The sequence below is a fragment of the Eptesicus fuscus genome, chromosome 5, assembly GCF_027574615.1.
Source record: "Eptesicus fuscus isolate TK198812 chromosome 5, DD_ASM_mEF_20220401, whole genome shotgun sequence".
Lineage (NCBI taxonomy): Eukaryota > Metazoa > Chordata > Mammalia > Chiroptera > Vespertilionidae > Eptesicus > Eptesicus fuscus.
The window spans coordinates 84,658,870-84,679,997 of NC_072477.1; the positions used below are offsets into that span (position 1 = coordinate 84,658,870).

Here is a 21,128-nt window from a genome sequence, read left to right on the forward strand (position 1 = left end):
CTTTAAAAAACTAAATAAATGGGAGATGGCGACATAACCACGAAACGACGTACTTCGAGTCCAACGTAACCCAAGGACTGCTTGTATTTGGTCTTCGCCTCTGTTCCAAACACTGATCTTCTAAAACCTTTGGAATTTCCTATATAATAACAATAAAGGTGCCTTTTTTTTTTCATAACCAGAGTTGTTTTAATGAGGAGACTTTTGGAAAGCCCCTAGGTAATCTAAGGAAGAGGGTTGGTTATGAATGGAACCAACCATAATTAGAAGGTTAGAACTTCCACCTCACCCTCCAGACCTCTGAGCCAGAGACTGAGTTCAATCACCAATGGCTAATAATTTAATTGTACCTAATTCATGAAGCAAGCCTCCAAAACAACCCAAAAGATGAGGTTCTGAGAGCTTCCAGAATAGGGAACAAAACACAACCAGGAGGCTCCAGGAGGGTCTCCAAACTCAAGGGGGCAGTGCCTGTGCTTGGGACAGACCCTTTCAGACCTCACCCTATAGATCGATTCTGTTTCTGGAATTATATCCTTTTTATAATAAACTAGTAATCTAAATAAAATATTTTCTTGAATCCTGTGAGTCACTCTAGCAAATGATTCCAACCTGAGGAGGGGGTCATGACCTCCAACTTATAGCCAGACTGTCAGAGACAGAGATGACAACCCGGACTTGCAATTAGCTTCTGTAGTGGGGGTGTGTGTTGTAGAACTGAGCTTTGAACCTGTGGGATCTGACACTATCTCAGAGTAGAGAGTGTCAGAATTGAGTTGACTTATAGGACACCCTAGCTGGTGGTGTCTGAGAACTGCTTGGTATGGAAAAACTTCACACACATTTGGTAGTCAGAGATATCAGAAGTGAAGTATTCTGTATTGAGTAGAGAAGACACAGAGAAGTTTTTTTCCTCTTACATTACAGTGTACAAGGAATATCACTTTACAAAGTTTATTAATCTATTACACTTCTATTCTGATAAAGGTGTCAGATATCGGTTATGATTTGTCATTAGTGACAAAAAGCAAAAAAAGGTAACACAAAAATTCTTAGATGTCTTTTTAATAATCTGATAACTTAATAGTCCCTCATATTATGTAACATTTTCTATCTTATTTGTTAGGAGAATAATTCTTTCCTAATTAAAGGTTAAAATCACAGCAGAAAAACATAATAAAAGCATCACTATACATATATCTAAATATCTTAAACTATAACTTACCATATAAGGAATACTCTGCTTCCTGACCTGTGTCGCTCTCACTGGAGGTTGATGTGAGGCTGGTGGTTAAAGTATTACTTAATGACTGCCCAACTGATAAAACTGTTGTTGCTGTAGCTACATTGCTGCTGCTCGTAACACTGGATGTTGACATAGTCACTGTTGATGTAGTACCAGGTGTGGTCAAATTAGGAAAACTCTGAGCACCCATAAGAGGAGAAGCTAAAGATAAAAATGAAGCAAATCAGTACAAATAGGTAGAATATTATAAATCTTAGCATGACTAGGTTGCATATGCAGAAAAAAGAATGAGGTCATGAAACATTAAATTATTAAATGGCTGAAAAGCAACTTTGGGAACCCAACTGAAATCCAACTAAAAGTTCTTATTTTTATAGCACTATTATTTTTCAAAAAAATTAGGTCTAGCTTTTTACAAAAGGTGAAATAAGCAATGGAATAATTCCCAATAATATTTTCCAAAGGAACTACTTTGACTCGTTAGTAGCTTAAATTAGAATCAAATAATTTTCAACAGTTAATAACAATTTAGGACCAGTGTGATGCTCTGATTTCAATCGACTATGATGATATTTAATAGTCTTCTATTTTCTCATGCAACTGTACTTAATAATTTATCATAGAAGTGAAAAACAAGTGTGTTATTATTGTTTTATCCTTTCAGAATAAGAGGTTCTTTATCACACCTGATCTGAATTCTTTAAATATGATTCTACAGAACTTCATATTCCTGAAGTGTTAAATTTGATGGAGTTGTATCTAATATGGTTAATGATCTAGTTCAAGACTGAAGCCAGAACCCACTGAACAAGAAACTCTACTTTGCATCCCTCAGAGTGGAAAAGGCATTGGTTTCCATAAGGAAAAGCTCACTTACTTGCTGTGCTCATCACATTCCTCCCCAAAGTATTAGTGTTGTTATCACTGCTGCTTCGGCTTAGATTCATGTTGTTCGTGGCATTAGTCCGTGCTATGTTTGCCACTCTCCTTACAAAACTCTCCAAGCTAGATGTTTCTCTTGAGGACAGGTTAGGTACACTTGCACTAGAGCTCATAGGGGCCCCAGCAGCCAACAAAGAACTCACTGACAGTCTGTTACTTGCTGAGGAGCTAAGGGGTCGTTGTGAAGCTGCTTCTTTATTAGTTAACTCAGACACTGAACTAACATCAGGAGAACTGACACTAACAATTCCCATGGATATTGCACTAGACTCCCCAGGAGTACGAACAGAACTATCAGGGCCTAACTTTCTTTCAGCATTTTCACTTCCCGTTTCCGCTGTTAAGGTACTGGTGCTGGCACTGGATGATGACCCTACTTCTGTTTGAGGGATGTTTTCAGCAGATGAAAGAACAACAATTGGTTCATGGACATCAGCTCCTGAAACTATACTGTGTTCCATTACAATTTCTGATCTCCGTTCCGTTTTGGTCGAACCCAAGCTGATGTCGCTGCTACTGGCCACGCTACACACAGAACTGCTGCTTCCTTTTCTACTTGAGGAGCCTGCAGCAGCAGATGTCTTGTCTGGACAGTTGTTTTTCACCAAGCTGCTCCATGATTGCGTTGTGCCTGAAACAGTGGATGAAACAGGTTTGGGTGATGCCACTGTATCAGGGTCGTACCCTGGTGCAAGCTTGAGGTCAAATTTTCCTTCTGCGCCCATACGGTAAGAGTTTGAGCCACCAGCATCCCAGGTGACATCAATCCAGCCTGGAAAGGGACAGGAGTTTGTGAGACCCAGCAGAAAGCAGATAGGAGCGTGTCAGACAGTAGCTCCACAATATGGGATCAGCTTTTCATCAGTGTTGTCTGAATTTATATAGTCATTTAAGGTCTGCCAACTAAAATTAAATTCTTCCTTTTATTTCTATTACTTCTGAACTGTTCACTTTGGTGATATTTAAAAACAATGTAAGGGTCAAGTATATGTCTACTGGGGTATCTTTTAAGGGGAAGAACTGTTAAAAATTGTTTTAAAAAGTGAATACAAATGGTAAAATAGTGCAACTACAGCAATATAGATGAAATCTAAGTAAAAGGTTTTTTAGTTGCTAAATATGATTATGTGGTCAAATGTTCTTTACAGAAAAAAATTGCTGGTTTACCATTAAATTCTGAGTTTGGGCTAAATCCTAGCCCAAAATATTCATTGACAGACAAAATATTCATATATCACTGTAGAAATTTTAGGTCATTAGCTCAAATAACACTAAGTTAGCATTTCGGTTGTGTTCTCAAAGTTCAGTGGTTACTTCGTTCTCTTATGATTAAGTTTAATATATCTGAATAAGCACAGAAAAATCCTAAAAACAAAAATTTTTAAGTATACTAAGCCCTTTTACTAAAACTAATAACTAAAGCTATATACTAAAGCTAATAACGTGTGAAGAACTAATGAGCAAAATGACATTTAATCTATATTTATTTGTACTTGGAAAATTATACGTATTATTTTTAAAAAAACAACTTCAAAAAACAATAAAGTGCCTATTATAAAGGAAACTAATAGAAATTTTACAATCTTATTTTAGTGTTATAAACGAACTACATTTCATGGAAAAACACATAAAATGATTTCTTTTTAAGTATAACAAGTCTTTATAAAGTTTAAAAGTCCTTTGGACATACACATACCCACATGTATGCATGCACACACATGTATACGTAAATGTACACACACACACACACACACACACACACACACACACACACACGGTTAATTTATGTGTATGATGAGGTTCCAAGGGGTATAAGCAATGTTGAATTACCTGTGGGGATTTTCTCTGCATATGAGTTCTTTGAAAGGAAAACTGCCCCAAATCTATATAATCTAGTTTACATGAGATTTCAATTGCCTCAATTTATTCTTTATGCTGAAATAACCTCTGAAGAACCAACAATTAGCTATCTCTTCTGCAACATGGAAAGTATAAGAAAAGTAAAGCTGCAAAAACATATCCCAACCCCAAATAAAAATAACATTTGCATTGCATTAATTGATTCAATACACTGATAATTTACTTCACAGCACTTATAGAAATGTGTAATTATATGTTTATCTGGTTCACCCAGAAGCAGGGGAACATACTTTGACCACTGTATACCTGAATTCTAACAAAGTACCTTTACAGTGTAGGCATTCATAATTGTAGAATACATAAAAATTATTATATACGTGTTGGTTGGATATCCCTATCAACACATAGATTCTTTAGGGGGAAAAAAGATTTAATTGATATAATGTAGAAAAATAATTTTAAAATGTAAACTATTCATATTAGTCTGAGAATGTGTTTAAATTCATGTTGAAGGGGGACTAAGAAAGGGTACATATGTTCTATCCATAAGTATATAGGAACACAACGCTAAACTCCTATGCCCCCAAACTAAATAAAAAGACAGAGTTAGTAATAACTAGCCGTTATTAGAAATGGTTGGCTTAATATTTGAAAGCTAAGAACTCTCGGTGACATAAAGGTTTTAAGGTACAACTAACAGGAATTGTCATCCTGGTGAGCCAAAACTCTGAATCTCTACATATGTCAGATAAAAAATAAGCCTCTCTTATATGCTAAATTCTGAAATTATAAGATTCCAATTTTCCTATGCAGTTGCTTCAGTTAATTTTTCTTAATTCAGTTAAGAAAAATTAACTGCATTCACATATACCCTAATTAGCCCACATACTTAAAAGCCAAAACAAACAATTTAGGAGAAACAGAATATTAACTAAGTGGACTTAAAATACCAAAAAACAAACACATTTGAAATTTCTGAGTTGAATGGTACTATTGTCATCTCAACTATTACTGGTTTTTATAACTTTTGGCAGTTACATACATGCTCACTCATTGTTAACCTGCTATGTTAACAATGCTTTGCAATTAGGATATGACTCTAGAGAAATGCATTTCATAGTATATAATTCAAGGAATAGAATCTTAAAAGCAATAAAATAAAAAAGTTTATCTAATTAAATTAAAGCCTTTATCACAAACATGAATATATTCAGATATTAAATGTTTGTCATTCTCCTAAGCACTGTCCTAAGAACCCACCATTGGTTAGGCCAGTGGTCAGCAAACTCATTAGTCAACAGAGTGGCAAACCGCAGCTCACGAGCCGCAGTTTGCCGACCACTGGGTTAGGCAAACTATCCACTAATAAATCAACCTTCTTAGTTATAAAAAAAAATTACTTATAATAGTAATTTTTTACTATTTTAAAGTTGAATCTGGGAATTAATAGCAATTTATTAAATGGGTATGGACTTCCCTAAGCCAGCAGGTGGACATCCCCCAAGGGGGTCCCATACTGCAAGAGGGTGCAGGCCAGGCTGAGGGCCCCTACACACACACACACACACACACACACACACACACACACACACACACACACACACCAGTGCATAAATTTCGTGCACCAGGCCTCTAGTATTAAGGTAAAGATCAATGAAAACTTACAAGTAGTTAACTTAAAAATAAAAAAGCAGAAAATGTACCTTGAGTGGATTCAACTTATACTAGCTTATTAATCACTTCGAAGTATTAGCTATAAGTTTTGAGTCAAAACGTAAGACAATTTAAAAATCTCCCTTATTTCTAAATAAATGATTTTTTCTGTTTGTTTTTATGTGAAATCAACAGACCAGTTCTTCTACATAATGCTAGGATATTTATACAATTTATAAATTATCCCAAAATAGCAAAAGAAAAATATTTTGTTATTTAAGTACTTAATTTCTACACTACAAATGCTAAGCACCTACTCACCATTATGCAGTTCTCCAGTGACGGTGCCTTCTCCCTGTGGGCTGCCATCCTGATCTCGCCATTTCCAATCAAGGCCTCTGATCACACGAGCCCCTGGAACCATGTATTTCAGAACCTGGGAGCGTACTAGACGCCTTTGTCTTCTAAGATTAGCTTCTGCTTCCTTAGCTGCTTTTCCTGTAAGGTAAAAATTAGAGAAATATAAACAAAATCACTTCGGATAAATATAATTATTTAGTAAGTTAGAAAAACCCATTATCATGTCTTTACCTAACTGATCTTCACATACTCCATTTACAGTGCCATAAAGTTCAAATCCAGACAGTGAGAGGTAGTGAGTTTGACCACTAGCATTCTTTCCCATCTGTTTAATTCTCACATGTCGCCAACCTTGTTTCTCATCCTTTGGTGGATCAAGAGGCCATGTTGCTGTTGACCTATAAATATGTTAAGGAAAAAATGGTGTAATATTTTATAACAGATGAAAATATGTTTTAACGTGCAGAAGAATTTTTACATAACAGAGAACTATAGGAAAAACAAAGTAACTTTCATACTCAGTCAACAGTTTGTTACACAAGAATAAAGAAATCAAAGGGAGAAATATAGTTATCAAGAAAATAAGTTAAATATGAAATGTTTAAATGTATACTATTAATTTGACTCATACATTAAATGATTTATGATTAATGAAATCCAAAGAAATAAGAAAAAATTGAGTAAATATGCTTTTATGATGCAAAAGATTTTTTAAATTCTTGGAAAGTTTTAAATGATATATTTAAGTATTAATGTTAACGCTTGAAAATATTATCTAGTAATCCTAGTTAAGAAGCTCTTTCCATACTACATCAAATGCAGAAAGTAATTTAACTCCATACTCTATCTACCCTTCAAAATGTGCCACAATGTACAATTAAAATTAGGACTAAAATTTTGGAAATATAATACCGACTCTTTTAAAAAATTTTATTTATTGATTTGAGCAAGAGAGGGAGGGTAGGGGGAGAGGAAGGGAGAAGGACAGAAGGAAGAAAGGAGGGGGGAAGGGGGAAAGAGGAAGAGGGAGGGAGGGAGGGGGAGAGAGAGAAACACTGACTTATTGTCCTACTTATCAATGCATTCATTGGTTGATTCTTCTATGTCCCCTGACTGGGGGATCAAACCTGAAACCTTAGCATATCGGGATGATCTCTCATCAATTAAGGGATCCAGGCTGAGCCCTGAACTTCTGTCTTTAAAAAAATTATATATATATATATATATATATATATATATATATACACATACACACACACACACACACATATATGTATGTGTGTATATATATATATATATATATGTACATATATATATATGTATATTTAGGAAAAGAGATACATAAAAATAATAAAAATTTAAAAGTCAGCCATCTATAATAATAAAAGGGTAATATACTAATTAGACCGGACATCCTTCTGGACAAAGCTGGGGCCAAAGCGAAGCCGCCCAGGTCCTGGGTGCCAGAGGGAAGCCGGTGCCGGCAGCCAGGGGAAGGAAGGCCTACGCTTGCATGAATTTTCGTGCATTGGGCCTCTAGTTATTCAATAAGCAATAATTTGTTGAACATTCACAAGTACAATGTGAATATATGGAGAACTTAATAAAAAACTAATTCCATTTTTTGTTTTTTGTTAGTGTGCTATACAAACACACACATCGTAATGTATCAATTTCTTTTTAAATACATATGTTCAGTTTTCTACTAATGTTTAACTTGAAGCTTTTCACAAAATTTTGGTGAAGTCAGCATTTCAAGGTTAATACCTAAAATTTATTATTAATAATTTACTGTTTTCAGAAAGGAAATCTTGCTTTAATATCTCACAAAGAAGAGAGCTCTAAGGATATACAATTATAAAAATAAACATGGCTCTTTATTGAGTTTTCTAATTCACAAAGACTCCTCCACTAACCCTGGTTCATTGAGACTGCAGTCATCAACATGGGTATACAAAGAGGTCCAGTTCTGTCCATCTTTGGATACCTGGAAAACCCAATTTCTCAGTGCAGACCTTCCATATCCACGAGCATGACGAAGTGTATATGCTGATGGTATCACCCAGAGACCCATATCTATGGCAAACCACGCATTCTTATCATCATTGCTATGACAATTTAAAGCTGAATTATCACGACTTAGTATGTCTTCTAAGCGGCCATAAGGTAGATTTCTTCCTTCTGATGATGTTACTACTACAAGTCCATAAGCAGCTGGATTTACCCATTCATATGCAGTTCTACACAAAAAAAAGGAAATATTAGCAGTTAACACTATTAAAATATTTATTCATAGCTTTTATCACACATAAAATTATATCAACTTTTAAAATTCTACTAACAATTTAAGATAGTTTTTATTCATAAAAAATAATTTAGTCCTAGCCAGTTTTTTTGTTTGCTTTTTGTTTAAATATATTTTTATTGATTTCAGAGAGGAAGGGAAAGGGAGAGAAAGATAGAAACATCAATGATGAGAGAGAAGCATTGATTGGCTGCATCCTGCACACCCCCTACTGGGGATCAAGCCCACAACCAGGGAATGTGCCCTTGACCAGAATGGAACCAGGAACCCTTCAGTCCACAGGCAGATGCTCTATCCACACAGCCAAACCGGCTAGGGCAGCCCTAGCAAGTTTTGCTAAGGGGTCAGGGCATCGGCCTTCAGACTGAAGGATCTCAGGTTCGATTCTGATCAGGGGCATGTACCTCAGTTGTAGGATCAATCCCCAGACCCAGTCAGGGAGTGTGTGGGAGGCAATCAATATATGTGTCTCTCACATCGATGTCTCTCTCCCCCTCCCTTCCACTCTCTCTAAAAATCAATGGAAAATATATCCAAAGGTGAGGATTAACAACAACAAAAATTAAATTATATAGTTTTAAATTTAACCTATAAGACAAAATTCCATAAACTACAGAATACTCAAATTTTATTCTGCTACCTAGAATGTTTCTTCCAGGTGAATTACACAGAATGACTTACTTGGCATTTGTCCCAATCCAGTAAATAATTCCATTTTCATCAAAATCATGCTGGTGCCGAAATATAAAATTTTGGCCTTCTCTTAATTTTCGAACAAAAATAAATGAAGATCGGTCAAAATCATACCACTGCTTTGCTACCTAAACCAAAGAAAATACAAAAGACATTTTAATAATAATATTGTAAGATACATTGCCCACTCTTTTCCTATCCCATTAATGTGATCTATTTTACTATAGCAAATACTAATAAACAATATTTGAAAAACACAGAAAAACAGAAATGTGCAAAACCAAAGTAGCCCACTATTAATATCATAGAGTATTTCTTTAGTCCATTATTTCAATAGCTACAATAAAACAAAGTCTTGTTTATACGATACAAAAACACTTTTCTCTTACCTGGTTTTATACATTTTAATAGTTCCATAAAAGTACTCAAATTAATAGAAATAATTGTCAATTTGATATACCTTTATTTATTTATTTTTTTAAATATATTTTATTGATTTTTTACAGAAAGAAAGGGAGATAGTTAGAAACATCGATGAGAGAGAAACATCAATCAGCTGCCTCCTGCAACACCCCCTTACTAGGGATGTGCCCGCAACCAAGGTACATGGCCTTGACCGGAATCAAACCTGGGACCCTTGAGTCTGCAAGCCGATGCTCTATCCACTAAGCCAAACCAGTCAAGGCTGATATACCTTTATTGATTGGCATTAAGGTTTTGTACACTATTTCAGTATTGCAACTAACTAGAATAAACATCTTTATGAAGAAGCAATTTATAATGTATAAAGATTATTTTCTTAAATAAAGTCCTAAAAATGGAATTGTTAGATCACACTATATTACCATAACTCTGGATGCATACTTCCCAAATTACTTTTCTAAAGGGCTAGACCACAGCAGAGAATGGTTATCTCACTATGCCTTTGTAAGAACTCATCATATTTTTTTCTTTTCTTTTAGAACTCACCATTTTTAAGAGGTACTGTTCCAAAGATTCAACTGTAGCTAAGGGTTCCATCTTCAACATCCTGCCAGTCCTATCTATCAATGCAGTTTCACCAGGTGCACGCTCTAACCGAAACCTTAATCTTCTTGTAAGAATCTGCAGAGAAAGGATCAAAATGCTTCATGAATTACCTTGAATTTTTCTTAAAACTGTAAAAATTAGACTGTTATATGAACACAGTGATTCAAGTTTATAAACGATCAATGTTTGCTGATAAATGAAAAATCAATGTCTGTTTCTATTAAATATGTATTTTTTTAAAAAGGTCCACCAAATAAGAGATATAATCTTTCAAGAAAAAAAATAAACTTAACTACTTAAAGTTTCTAAACAACTTCAACTATACATGGTATAAATAAAATTATAATAAAACATTTTAACAGAAGTATTACATCTCCAATTTATTACTTGTATTTTTCCAGTTAAGTCATGAAAAGTACTAGTTAGCATATTCCTTTAAAACTAGAAATATATTAAATAATCTATAGCTAATAAACTTTTAAAAATACAAGATAGCTTCCAATCCATTTATTTTAATAAGCAACAAGTAGGAGACTAGCAATTTGAGGTAGCTTCATTTCTGTATAAACCTATAAACACAATTAAATATTTATATGTGCATTTGGATAGCATTTTAGACTACAAAATTACCAGAGGGCATATTTCTAACCTTCCTGTCTTTGTATCTTGCACTATCCTGAAATGAGAGTGCATAATAAAAGATATTGGTGTTCCTAGGACTGTTCCAATCTTTGAAACTAGTCCCTATTTCACTCACTTATCAAAATAAAGCCATAAAAAAATGGACCGCCCTAGCCAGTTTCGCTCAGTGGTTAGAGCATCGACCTGCAGACTGGGAGGTCCCAGGTTCGATTCTGGTCGGGGGCACGTGCTTGGGTTGTGGGCTCGATCCGCAGTGTGGGGTGTGCAGGAGGCAGCCGGTCAGTGATTCTCTCTCATCATTGATGTTTTCTTTCTCTCTCTCTCTCTCTCTCTCTCTCTTCTCTCTCTCTCTCTCTCTTTTCTTTCCTCTCTGAAATCAATAAAATATATATATATATATATATTTTAAAAATGGACCATAAAATCCCCTTGGCTCCTCTATATGTCTGAAAGGAAACAAAGTAGACCTCGATCTCTTGTTTAATATACATTCGATGTGAGGTGCACTAACTGCACTCTAACTTCCTGGACAAATGCTCTAGTTTGGGAGTCTAGTGCCTTCGGTAACATTATTGGGTTCCTGGGGATATGGCAAGTTTTACCTTGAGTAGGCAACTGTTTTGACAAATACAGATCCTTGGTTACTTACTAATGGCAATATTTAAAAGAAACTCCACACAATGGAATGCAGGATAGGTTGGACAAAGGCAAGATTCAAGGCCAAAGGACTTGTTAGAAAATACTAAAGTAACCCATAGGAGATATAATGAAGGTATTAACAGTAAGAATATTTGTCTGTTCATACCTGTATCACAGGTGCTAACAAAAGAATAATTAATATAATGAATGAGAATGTCAACCAAATAACATTTAGGAAGAAACAGGCTTCTTACAAACACATAGATAATGACAGATTTCTGAAAGGATCAATAGAAATAGCTAAAGAAGGCCTTCTGGCTCTAACCAATAACATCCAGAAAGCAAAAAACAAAATTATGCTTAAAATATCTTCACATTTTCTTATATGTTGACACAGAGTCGAAGGGACTTAACCTATGAGTCTAGAACGAAAGGACCCTTTTTCCTGCTTTTCCACAGATGAAGTGTCTTTTTCCACTTATGACCTACCAAATATGATTTATTACTTGTAACAAATATTTTATTGAAAATTCAGTAATTTCATTAAACAAAATATACCTGAAATTTCAATACATTCAAAAGTCATGAAAAACAACAATCAAATGGCATTAAGGATAAAATCTTTAATAATTAAGCAGTATCGTTATTTAATACAACATGAAAGGAAATTTTTTGGTCTGTTTGTGTGTGTGTTTTCTTGAAGATTGCTCCTAAATGTATTCAGCTATAATAGCGAATGCATTTTGCATGATTACCTGGAGGTTGTATGTAGATCCTGGTGTATCATACAAATGGAGAGGTAGACGTTCAATAGATTCTAGTACAGCTATTAATTTTCGAATTAATGCAACTGCTGGTCGACTGTGAAGCAAAAATAATTGTTAAGAGTTTTTATATAATTTTATATAAAAGTTCATACAGAAACTGCAATAACCAACCCCATACAGATCCCTACTTTCTAATGAATGCAAAGAGAAGTTTAATTTTGTACTACACTACATCTGAGTAAACAAAAATACTCTTATAACTCAATTTCCTTCCCTTAATAAAATATTGCATTTTTCTTATAAAAGTTTAATTTATTGCATTCAAACTAGATGTGTAATTATTATTTTTAAATTTACCACTTGTATTATATTTGACACATAAAAGAATATATGGAACAAAAATTTTTTAGAAATGATTATTATTTGTAGGTACAGTATTTCTGGAAAATAATTCGACAGTATCAAGAAACTTTAAAAATCATTGAAAACAAAGACCATTTTAAAATGATACCAAGAAAGCATCAATAACCATTAACTCAGTAATATCACTTTAAAATTTTTATATAAGATATTTCCATTGAGGTAAGTATATACTAATATTAAAATAATTTGCAGTTAAAAATTTTAATATAGTAATGTTTAAATTATTATACATCCATAAAATGTAATATCACTCATTTAAAGTGGTATTTCAAATTATTAAAATTGAATTTAAATTATTTTAAAAAGTCACTCACATTCAAAAGTAAATAAGATAGTGAAAGGAACCTTCATCAACCCTTGACCCAGCTTCTACTATTACCTACTAATAACCAATTGATTTCTATCTATATCCCCATCCATTTCTCTCCTCCCCATATGTTTTGAAGAAAATGCCAGAGAACATATCATTTTGTCTACAAACACTTTAAGTATGTATTTCTACCAAGGAAGAATTCTGAAAAAAAAAAAAAAAAAAAAAAAAAAATCATGATCACACCTAAAAAAGTATGAACAATACTTAATACCATCAAATATTTAATTAGTGTTCAAATTGCCAGTTGTAACTTAAAAAAAGAATCTAAACTAAGTGATCATCTACATGCAGAGCAGATACGTAATTTTCCTTTTATTCCATTAAATTAAAACATGTTTAAAAATCTTTCCTCTTATTATGCATTTACAATATAAGCTACTTTATGTTGTAAACACTGCAAATATCAAAATATTTAAATGTGGACATTTACCTTTCATCATCTTCATTTTCACTAAAGGCTGTTTTAAAAACATTTATTCTTTCTACTAGTTGACTACAATCTTGTTTCACATCTAACTCCATGCTCTAAAGAAAACAAAAATGAGAGAGTGAAAAAAAACTTTTAAGGCTGTTACTAAAATTATCAAAAACACATGCTACAAAGATGAATATTAACATTTACAAAAAAAAGTAATATAATCTAATGAAAATCATTCTCTTTCCATTAAAACTCATTTTATTATATGACTAGTAGACCATAGCTAACAAATACATATATTATTTTTCTTCCTTTTTAAACGTTATAATGGAGTAGCAATTATAATTGTGAAATCAATTTGTCTCAAAGTATAGTATACAAGATGATTTCAGATTATTTATATTTTGTATTTTAACAGTACTACTTTATTAGAAAAAATAACTGCTTTAATAAAACAATAACTTCATAGACATTACTGAGACATGTGACATATCAATATAATTTTAATAAATGGAAATTAATGCAAATGATAAAATTAATAAAGAAAATATGAGACTGAAGTTAAAGTGAATTTTTAGAGTGTATCATCACTACAATAATTAAGATCAAGTAATTTGCCCTAGCTGGTTTGGCTCAGTGGATAGAACGTCAGCCTGCGGACTGAAGGATCCTAGGTGCGATTCTGGTCAAGGGAACATGCACAGGTTGTGGCTCAATCCCCAGTAGGAGACGTGCAGGAGACAGTCAATCAATGATTCTCTCTCATCATTGATGTTTCTATCTCTCTCTCCCTTACTTTCTGAAATTAATAAAAATATGTTTTAAAAAAAGATCAAGTAATTTAAGTGGACAACAGAACTAAAATAAAGAGAAAATTTTGACTTTTCATAGTTCTGTTAGAATTTGTTACAAGTATATATGATGTTTTATCAAAATAAAGGAAAATTTTTATCACAATAAAGAAATTAAAGGTAGAAAAAACTGAAGAGAAATATAAGGTTATTAAGCAAATACTTGTCGAATATTCACATAAACATCCTAAACTATTATTTCTTACAAAATTAATTTTGTGCAAATAATTTAAGTATTTAACAAGGTCTACAGACTAACTATTTTTTATAAGAAAATCAGAGCATGATGTTAAATCTCAGACTAAAGTATTTTATTCAACAAAATCTTGAACAAATTGTAATCAGGTAACGCAAAAAGCAAAATAAATAATGACTTATTACTTAATTCAACTGGCCCAAATTAATAATACAAATTAAGGGAAAGGCTGGAGAAATTATAAATATTAACATTTATTACTCATCTTTTATTATTTGTTGGCAAAGCAAAATAAATATCACTCTGCCAAAAGGGTAGTTACAAATGATTTTTAAAGCTATATATTTTGTTCTCTACTACTTCATAAACTTACGTTGTTTAAAACAGTAAGAAGTGCTTGCACCAAGCCACTACTGCACATTTCATATGGTGAAATGGTGTTTTCATCCTTCAAAAGTACAATTAGATTTTCTAAAGCTGTCTTCATTAAATCTCTCCAAGTGTTCTCACTCTCAATACACTAAAAGAAAAAAAATATATTTTAATAAAGACAATCAAAAAATAAACGTCTTATATTTATCAGAATGTTAATTACCATGAAAATAAATTAGATAGTAAACAAGATTAAGAAGTTCAAATTAATGCAAATTCTCTCTTCCAGAGTCAGCAAACTTTTCTATAAAGGGCTGATGGCAAATACTTTAGCCTTGACAAGCTATGTGGTCTCTATCACACCTATTCAATTATACTGTTCTAGACACCAAAGCAGTCACAGACAATACTGGGGTAGGAAAAAGTAGATTTACAGTTGTGAGTATGCAAAAACAATTTATCCTTGATTATTTATGCTTTATTGTATTACTTCTGTGTATTATAACTATACCGGTAAACCTTTTTTTGCCCATTCTGTATGTCAATAAATAAGGACGGTGTGAGTAATAAACTACTTATGGACACTGATATTATATTCTCATATAATTTTTACGTATCATGAAATGTTTTCAACTAAAAATGTAAAAACCATTCTTACCTCACAAAGCCAAATAAAAATAGGTGGCAGAACAAATTTATCTCATGGGTGATAATTTGCTGATCCCTAATCAATACCTATAACATAAGGATAAAGGGGAAAAACTAAACCAAGATCACTATATGTCATAAAATCTTAAGGCTAACATACTTGTCTATTTGTATGAAGTTCCCAAGATGACTCTAACTGAGTTGCTATGTTTCTGAGTGTTACCACTACTCCGCGAGGCATGCTTTCAACAGCTTTAAAGTGGTCGTCATATAAATCTCGAGCCATAGTTCGTACCTATCAAAATTAAATAGCAAATGTGAATTTTCACCACAATTAATAATTTTACCAAACTTTCTCACATATATATATATATATGCAACTTTTATAATTAAGATGTTTATGTCATTATCAACTTCCAAAAAATGGTATGACTTCTATTCATATATGTCAAAAGGCTCTAAAGGTTGAAAAAGTACTCTAGTAGATTTTAGTAATGTCAAATAAAAGAACTCATAATTTTAATTTGGGTTTATTTAAACTTTGTATTCATATATCAGAAAGGAGCTTATTTCATTTAAATCCAAAACTTGTAAAAAAAATTGACTTTGCTTTTAAAAAAAAATAAATGATTACACTTCTAGGAATTTATCTGAACAAACCCACAACACTAACTTGAAAAAAATATATGCACTCCTATGTTCACTGTAGCCTTATTTACAATAGACAAGATTTGGAAGCAGTCCAAGTGCTCATCAATAGATGAGTGGATAAAAAAAAAAAGCAGTGGTACATTCATACAATGAAATACTACTCAGCAGTAAAAAAAAAAAACCCACCTTACCCTGAAGAACATTATGCTAAGTGAAATAAGCCAGTCAGAGAAAGACAAGTACCATATGATTTAACTCATGTGAAATCTAATGAATAAAATAAACTAACAAGTAAAATAGAGATAGACTCATAGAGAGCAGGCCATCAGCTGCAGCGGGCTGGAGGTTGGAGAGGTTGAGCAAACAAAGAAAAAGATGGGGGGAAAAAACTCAACACTGTGGTGATTGCTGGCAGGAGAGGAGGTGAGAAATAGAAGAGAGTGTAGGGGGATAATTGGTGCTAGAAGGAGACTTGACTTGGGGTGGTGAACACACAATACAATATGCAGATGATGTGTTGTGGAACTGTGCATCTGAAACCTGTATAATTTTGCTAACCAGTGTCACCCCCCAATAAATTCAATAAAAAGGGGGAAAAAGTTAATGCTTATAATCAACCATTTAGAAAATATAGTAAACAAAAAATAAAAAATTAAGTCACCTGTAATTCCATCAACCAAAATTGTACCTTTTAACATTCTGGAGTATACTTTAGGTTATATGGTATGTGTATTTTCTATGTATATTATTAACACAAAGTACTATCTATATAATGCTCATATATTTACACATTTCATCATGAGAAGGAATGATTATATTATTGGCTCTGGTACTAATTAGCTTTCATTTAAATGAAATTAATGTTATTTGAGAAAAACCCATACATGTCCCAGGACTGGGTCTGTTGAAATTCATTGCATAACAGTCTTTAAAAATATATGCAACAACAAGTAATGACGAGGATGTGCAGAAAAGGGAACACTAATGCACTGTTGGTGGGAATGGAGACTGGTGTAGCCACTGTGGAAAACAACAAGCCCATCCAAGCTGTTTGCAGTGGCTTTACCATAGGAATGGTCTGTCGTGGCTCAGGCTTCAGACTTTCCTAAAATCTCTCCAACAGCAGCTGGCTTCAGCATGCCCCAGAGTAGCATTTTTATATGGCTCAATTTTTTAAATGCTTGAAATCTACCATTGAAACCTTACCATGTCAGTATAAAAGAATTTTTTTTAAAAGCAGCAAATCCCACAAATATACCTTTTGTTTTGTTTTTTCTAATTTAGATTTCAGTTTTCTGCCTCTTTTGCCAGTCCAGCCAGTCACAAATTCTGAACCTTAAAAAAAAAAGGACATTTCACAAGACATTTTTTATTGCCATTTAACATACTCATTTATTCTTAATCTGCTAAACTTACATACCTACATACTTACCCAGAGAAGTTTCTGCAGTAAATGAATGTTTGGTTCCTCTATTGGATTCAAATACAAAACCAGGTAAATCTTCTTTCAATATTGTTGCTTGCTGACCATCTGAGTTATGAATAGCAATTTCTCCTTCTTTCAAACATGTTAGTGACCAATTCCCTACAGTGAGTTTAGTGGGTCCTGGTGTTGAGAGTATAGGTTGACTTGAAGTAGATGGCTTTACTTGGCCTCGAGCTCTTTGTAACTTCTCTAAGAATTCACTCCTGCTTTCTATAAAGACAAAACGAGTGTTTTAAAACCTCACTTCTTTCAAAATATTCCTCTTTTTTTTTTTTATAAAAACTATTCATTGGAATAACAATCTTATTTTTAAAAACTTAATTAGCAGAGTTTGGTTCTTTGGTATACCTTCACTGATTTGATAAATTGAGACTCAGGCATAAAAGCAATCACACAGCCACAATTTTTTTTTAAGTTTAAGGCTTTTGGGAAAAGTTATAACTTAAGACAGCATCATACAAGTGCAATTCATCATTACGAGACAAAAGGCAGCTTTACCTAAAAGACCGGAGAGATTAAAAGTAGATACAGTACTATTCTTTCTTGTACAATAAAAAGGTATTTATGAAATGTTTTAATGATACAATTTTTCTGTTGATATTAAAGAAACTGACTATACTGTCATCAAGGATGTGCTATTTTTTTTATGACAATGGCAGCAAAAATATAAGCAGAAAAACAAATGATCAAAATACAGAAACTAGCCTGGTCAGTGTGGCTCAGTGGTTGAGTGTCAACCCATTAACCAGGAGGTTGCAGTTTGATTCTGGTCAGGGCACAAGCCCCAATTGTGGGCTCAATCCCTAGTGTGGTGTGCAGGAGGCAGCCGATCAATGATTCTTTCTCATCATTGATGTTTCTATCCCTCTCTCCCTCTCCCTTGCACTCACTGAAATCAATAAAACATATGTATTTTTTAAATTACAGAAACTACTAAAACATTTTAATAGAAACAAAATATTACCTGAACTATCCGATCCACCTTCAGGACTACCGCTTGAATACATAGTAGCAAGTTTTCCATCCAAGATAAATCTGAACCATCCATTACTGCCATTAGATAATTCCAAGGCTGCTGCATCACTCCATATATATAAGCAGTCTCTTCCCCTAATGATTGACCAGTCTCTCCAATGATATGGTTTACCTTGCTGTAATTCTTTGGCATCTTCCTGTGGTTCATCTTCCTAAATGTGTGAAATTTTCAAAGAACCGTGAAAAATAATTTCTATTCCAAATATTCATTAAGTATTTTTAAAACAAAACATGAATCAAATTTAAAATAAAGACATCCTGAAGAGCCTTGGCTGGTGTGGCTCAGTTGATTGGAGCAGTATCCCATGCACTGAAAGGTTGTGGGTTTTATTCCGAGTCACGGTACATACCCAGGTTGCAGATTCCATCCCGGGTTGGGGAGCATATGGGAAGGCAGTTGATCAATGTTTCTCTCTCTCTCTCTCTCTCTCTCTTCCCCTCCCCCTTAAATCAGTAAAACATATCCTCAGGTGAGGATTAAAAAACAAAAGAAAAGAACAAAAAAAAAAATTCAGCCCGGCTGGTGTGGCTCTGTGGTCATCATTTCAATTGCCTATCAGGGCACATGCCTAGGTTGTGGGCTCCAGCCCAGAACAGGGCACGCAAGAGGCAGCCAATCGATGTTTCTCTCATTAATGATTCTATCTTTCCCTTCCTCTTCTAAAAACAAATAACAACCTTTTTTTAAAATCCTGAAAATATTCAGTTGCCTGTATTCGGATTCAATTAATCCTAATATAAAAAAACCCTGCATCGAAACGACCAGTAACCACTGGAGGCTGACCAACCCGAAGTCAGTGCTGGCCCTGCCCCCAAGCAAGCGGTAAGGGGCAATCAGGAAGGCAGACAGAGAGGTTAGGGATGATCAGGTAGGCAGACCAGCAGTTAGGGGTGATCAGGTAGGCAGGTAAGTGGTTAGGGGTGATCAGGTAGGCAGGTAAGTGGTTAGGGGTGATCAGGTAGGCAGGCCAGCAGTTAGAGGAGATCAGATAGGCAGACGGTACCTCGCTGGGCTGGCCCGCCCCCAATCAAGCAGTTAGGGGCAATCAGGCAGGCAGGCAGAGGGGTTAGGGGAGATCAGATAGGTAGGACAGTGGTTAGGGGTGACCAAGTAGGCAGGCAAGTGGTTAGGGGAGATCAGGTAGGCAGAGGGCCCCTCACTGGGCTGGCTCCGCCCCCAGGCAAGTGTTAGGGGCAATCAGGCAGGCAGGCAGAGTGGTAAGGGGTGATCAGGTAGGCAGACCAGCAGTTAGGGGTGATCAGGTAGGCAGGTAAGTGGTTAGGGGTGATCAGGCAGGCAGGCAGAGTGGTAAGGGGTGATCAGATAGGCAGACCAGCAGTTAGGGGTGATCAGGTAGGTAGGCGAGCAGTTAGGGGTGATCAGGTAGGCAGAGGGCCCCTCGTAGGGCTGGCACTGCCCCCCAGCAAAGAAAGAGGGAGGCCCAGGCCAGCCAAGCCATTGCACCCCAGCCTGTCGCCTGCAGAGGGAGGCCACTGGTGGCAGAGGAGGGGGGGCATCACCGCACAGATGGCAAGCAGTGGCAGCGGTGGGGGTGGGGCCAGCTGCCTGCAGCCCGGGGAAGGAAAGCCCCGATAGGTCCTGATCTCAGGCCAGGCCTAGGGACCCTACCTGAGAGGTCCCGGATTGTGAGAGGGTGCTGGCCGGGCTGAGGGACCTCCCAAGTGCACGAATTTTCATGCACCAGGCCTCTAGTTACCTATAATCATACAAGTAAGTCCTAAAAATGTTAAGAAATTTATATAAATAATGACCTATGTTACATTTCCAGGTGTACTGGTAAAGACCAATGGATTAGGTCTAACCCAGGGGTCACAAACCTTTCGGACCTCATGGACCGGACCACCGGTTGGTGACCACTGGTCTAGCTGACATCTCTGGGCCTAATTGATTATTTTTTTTAAAAAATTTAGATGTTTAGACTAGGTGAATGGTATCCAAACCTAGCAAAATCACCAGAGAAGCTCCTAAGAATAAATTGTAGGGTCACTTTTAGCCAAGTGAATCAAATATACTGAATTTTTCCTGTGATCATAAAAAATATTTTAATTAGAGCATGCTAAAAAAACAAACAAACACACACCTTAAAATACTGTTTGCCTTGTCTGGTATCCTAAAAAACTTTTATTTTATTGATACTTAAAGATTGAGACTATTCATCATAACCATGTATGAATCTGACATGTGTGTGTATCCATGTGTATATGGGAAATATAATTTTAAATTTTATACAGACTTACCCTTTTAAAAAATATTTTCTGTTTTACCCCCTAAAGTAGCTTATAACACTAAAATAAGATTGTAAAATATAGATAATTCCTGTACATATAAGTAGTTATACCCCAGGCCATCATAGATTAAGAAGGAACATGATTTGTCAATACATTGTAAGCAAAAAATAAACAAAATATATGAAAATGTTTTCAAACACAGAATAACACAGGACTGTGATTCCCCAGAAAATGGAAACAAAGTAAAATCCTTAAGTCCAGACACAATTTTCTGGCTAAGGCACTAAGA

The 21,128-nt window shown here is 34.7% G+C and overlaps 1 protein-coding gene across 4 annotated transcripts in view; it reads right to left on the bottom strand.

The window, feature by feature from the left end:
* HECTD1 (HECT domain E3 ubiquitin protein ligase 1) overlaps positions 1 to 21,128 on the bottom strand; it is a 99,749-nt gene that overhangs the window by 25,540 nt on the left and 53,081 nt on the right. For 2 of the 4 annotated variants that reach the window (XM_054716507.1, XM_008160798.3), the window contains exons 13-26: positions 18,519 to 18,741; positions 17,501 to 17,764; positions 17,327 to 17,403; positions 15,578 to 15,712; positions 14,771 to 14,917; positions 13,363 to 13,457; positions 12,125 to 12,230; positions 10,029 to 10,163; positions 9,048 to 9,187; positions 7,978 to 8,301; positions 6,293 to 6,459; positions 6,023 to 6,199; positions 2,124 to 2,960; positions 1,226 to 1,447 (exon numbers count right to left, since the gene is read on the bottom strand). In XM_054716507.1, the coding sequence (XP_054572482.1) occupies positions 1,226 to 1,447; positions 2,124 to 2,960; positions 6,023 to 6,199; positions 6,293 to 6,459; positions 7,978 to 8,301; positions 9,048 to 9,187; positions 10,029 to 10,163; positions 12,125 to 12,230; positions 13,363 to 13,457; positions 14,771 to 14,917; positions 15,578 to 15,712; positions 17,327 to 17,403; positions 17,501 to 17,764; positions 18,519 to 18,741 (3,049 nt within the window). The remainder of the gene's footprint in view (positions 1 to 1,225; positions 1,448 to 2,123; positions 2,961 to 6,022; positions 6,200 to 6,292; positions 6,460 to 7,977; positions 8,302 to 9,047; positions 9,188 to 10,028; positions 10,164 to 12,124; positions 12,231 to 13,362; positions 13,458 to 14,770; positions 14,918 to 15,577; positions 15,713 to 17,326; positions 17,404 to 17,500; positions 17,765 to 18,518; positions 18,742 to 21,128) is intronic. The other 2 variants (XM_028137978.2, XM_028137979.2) reach the window with 2 other exon arrangements.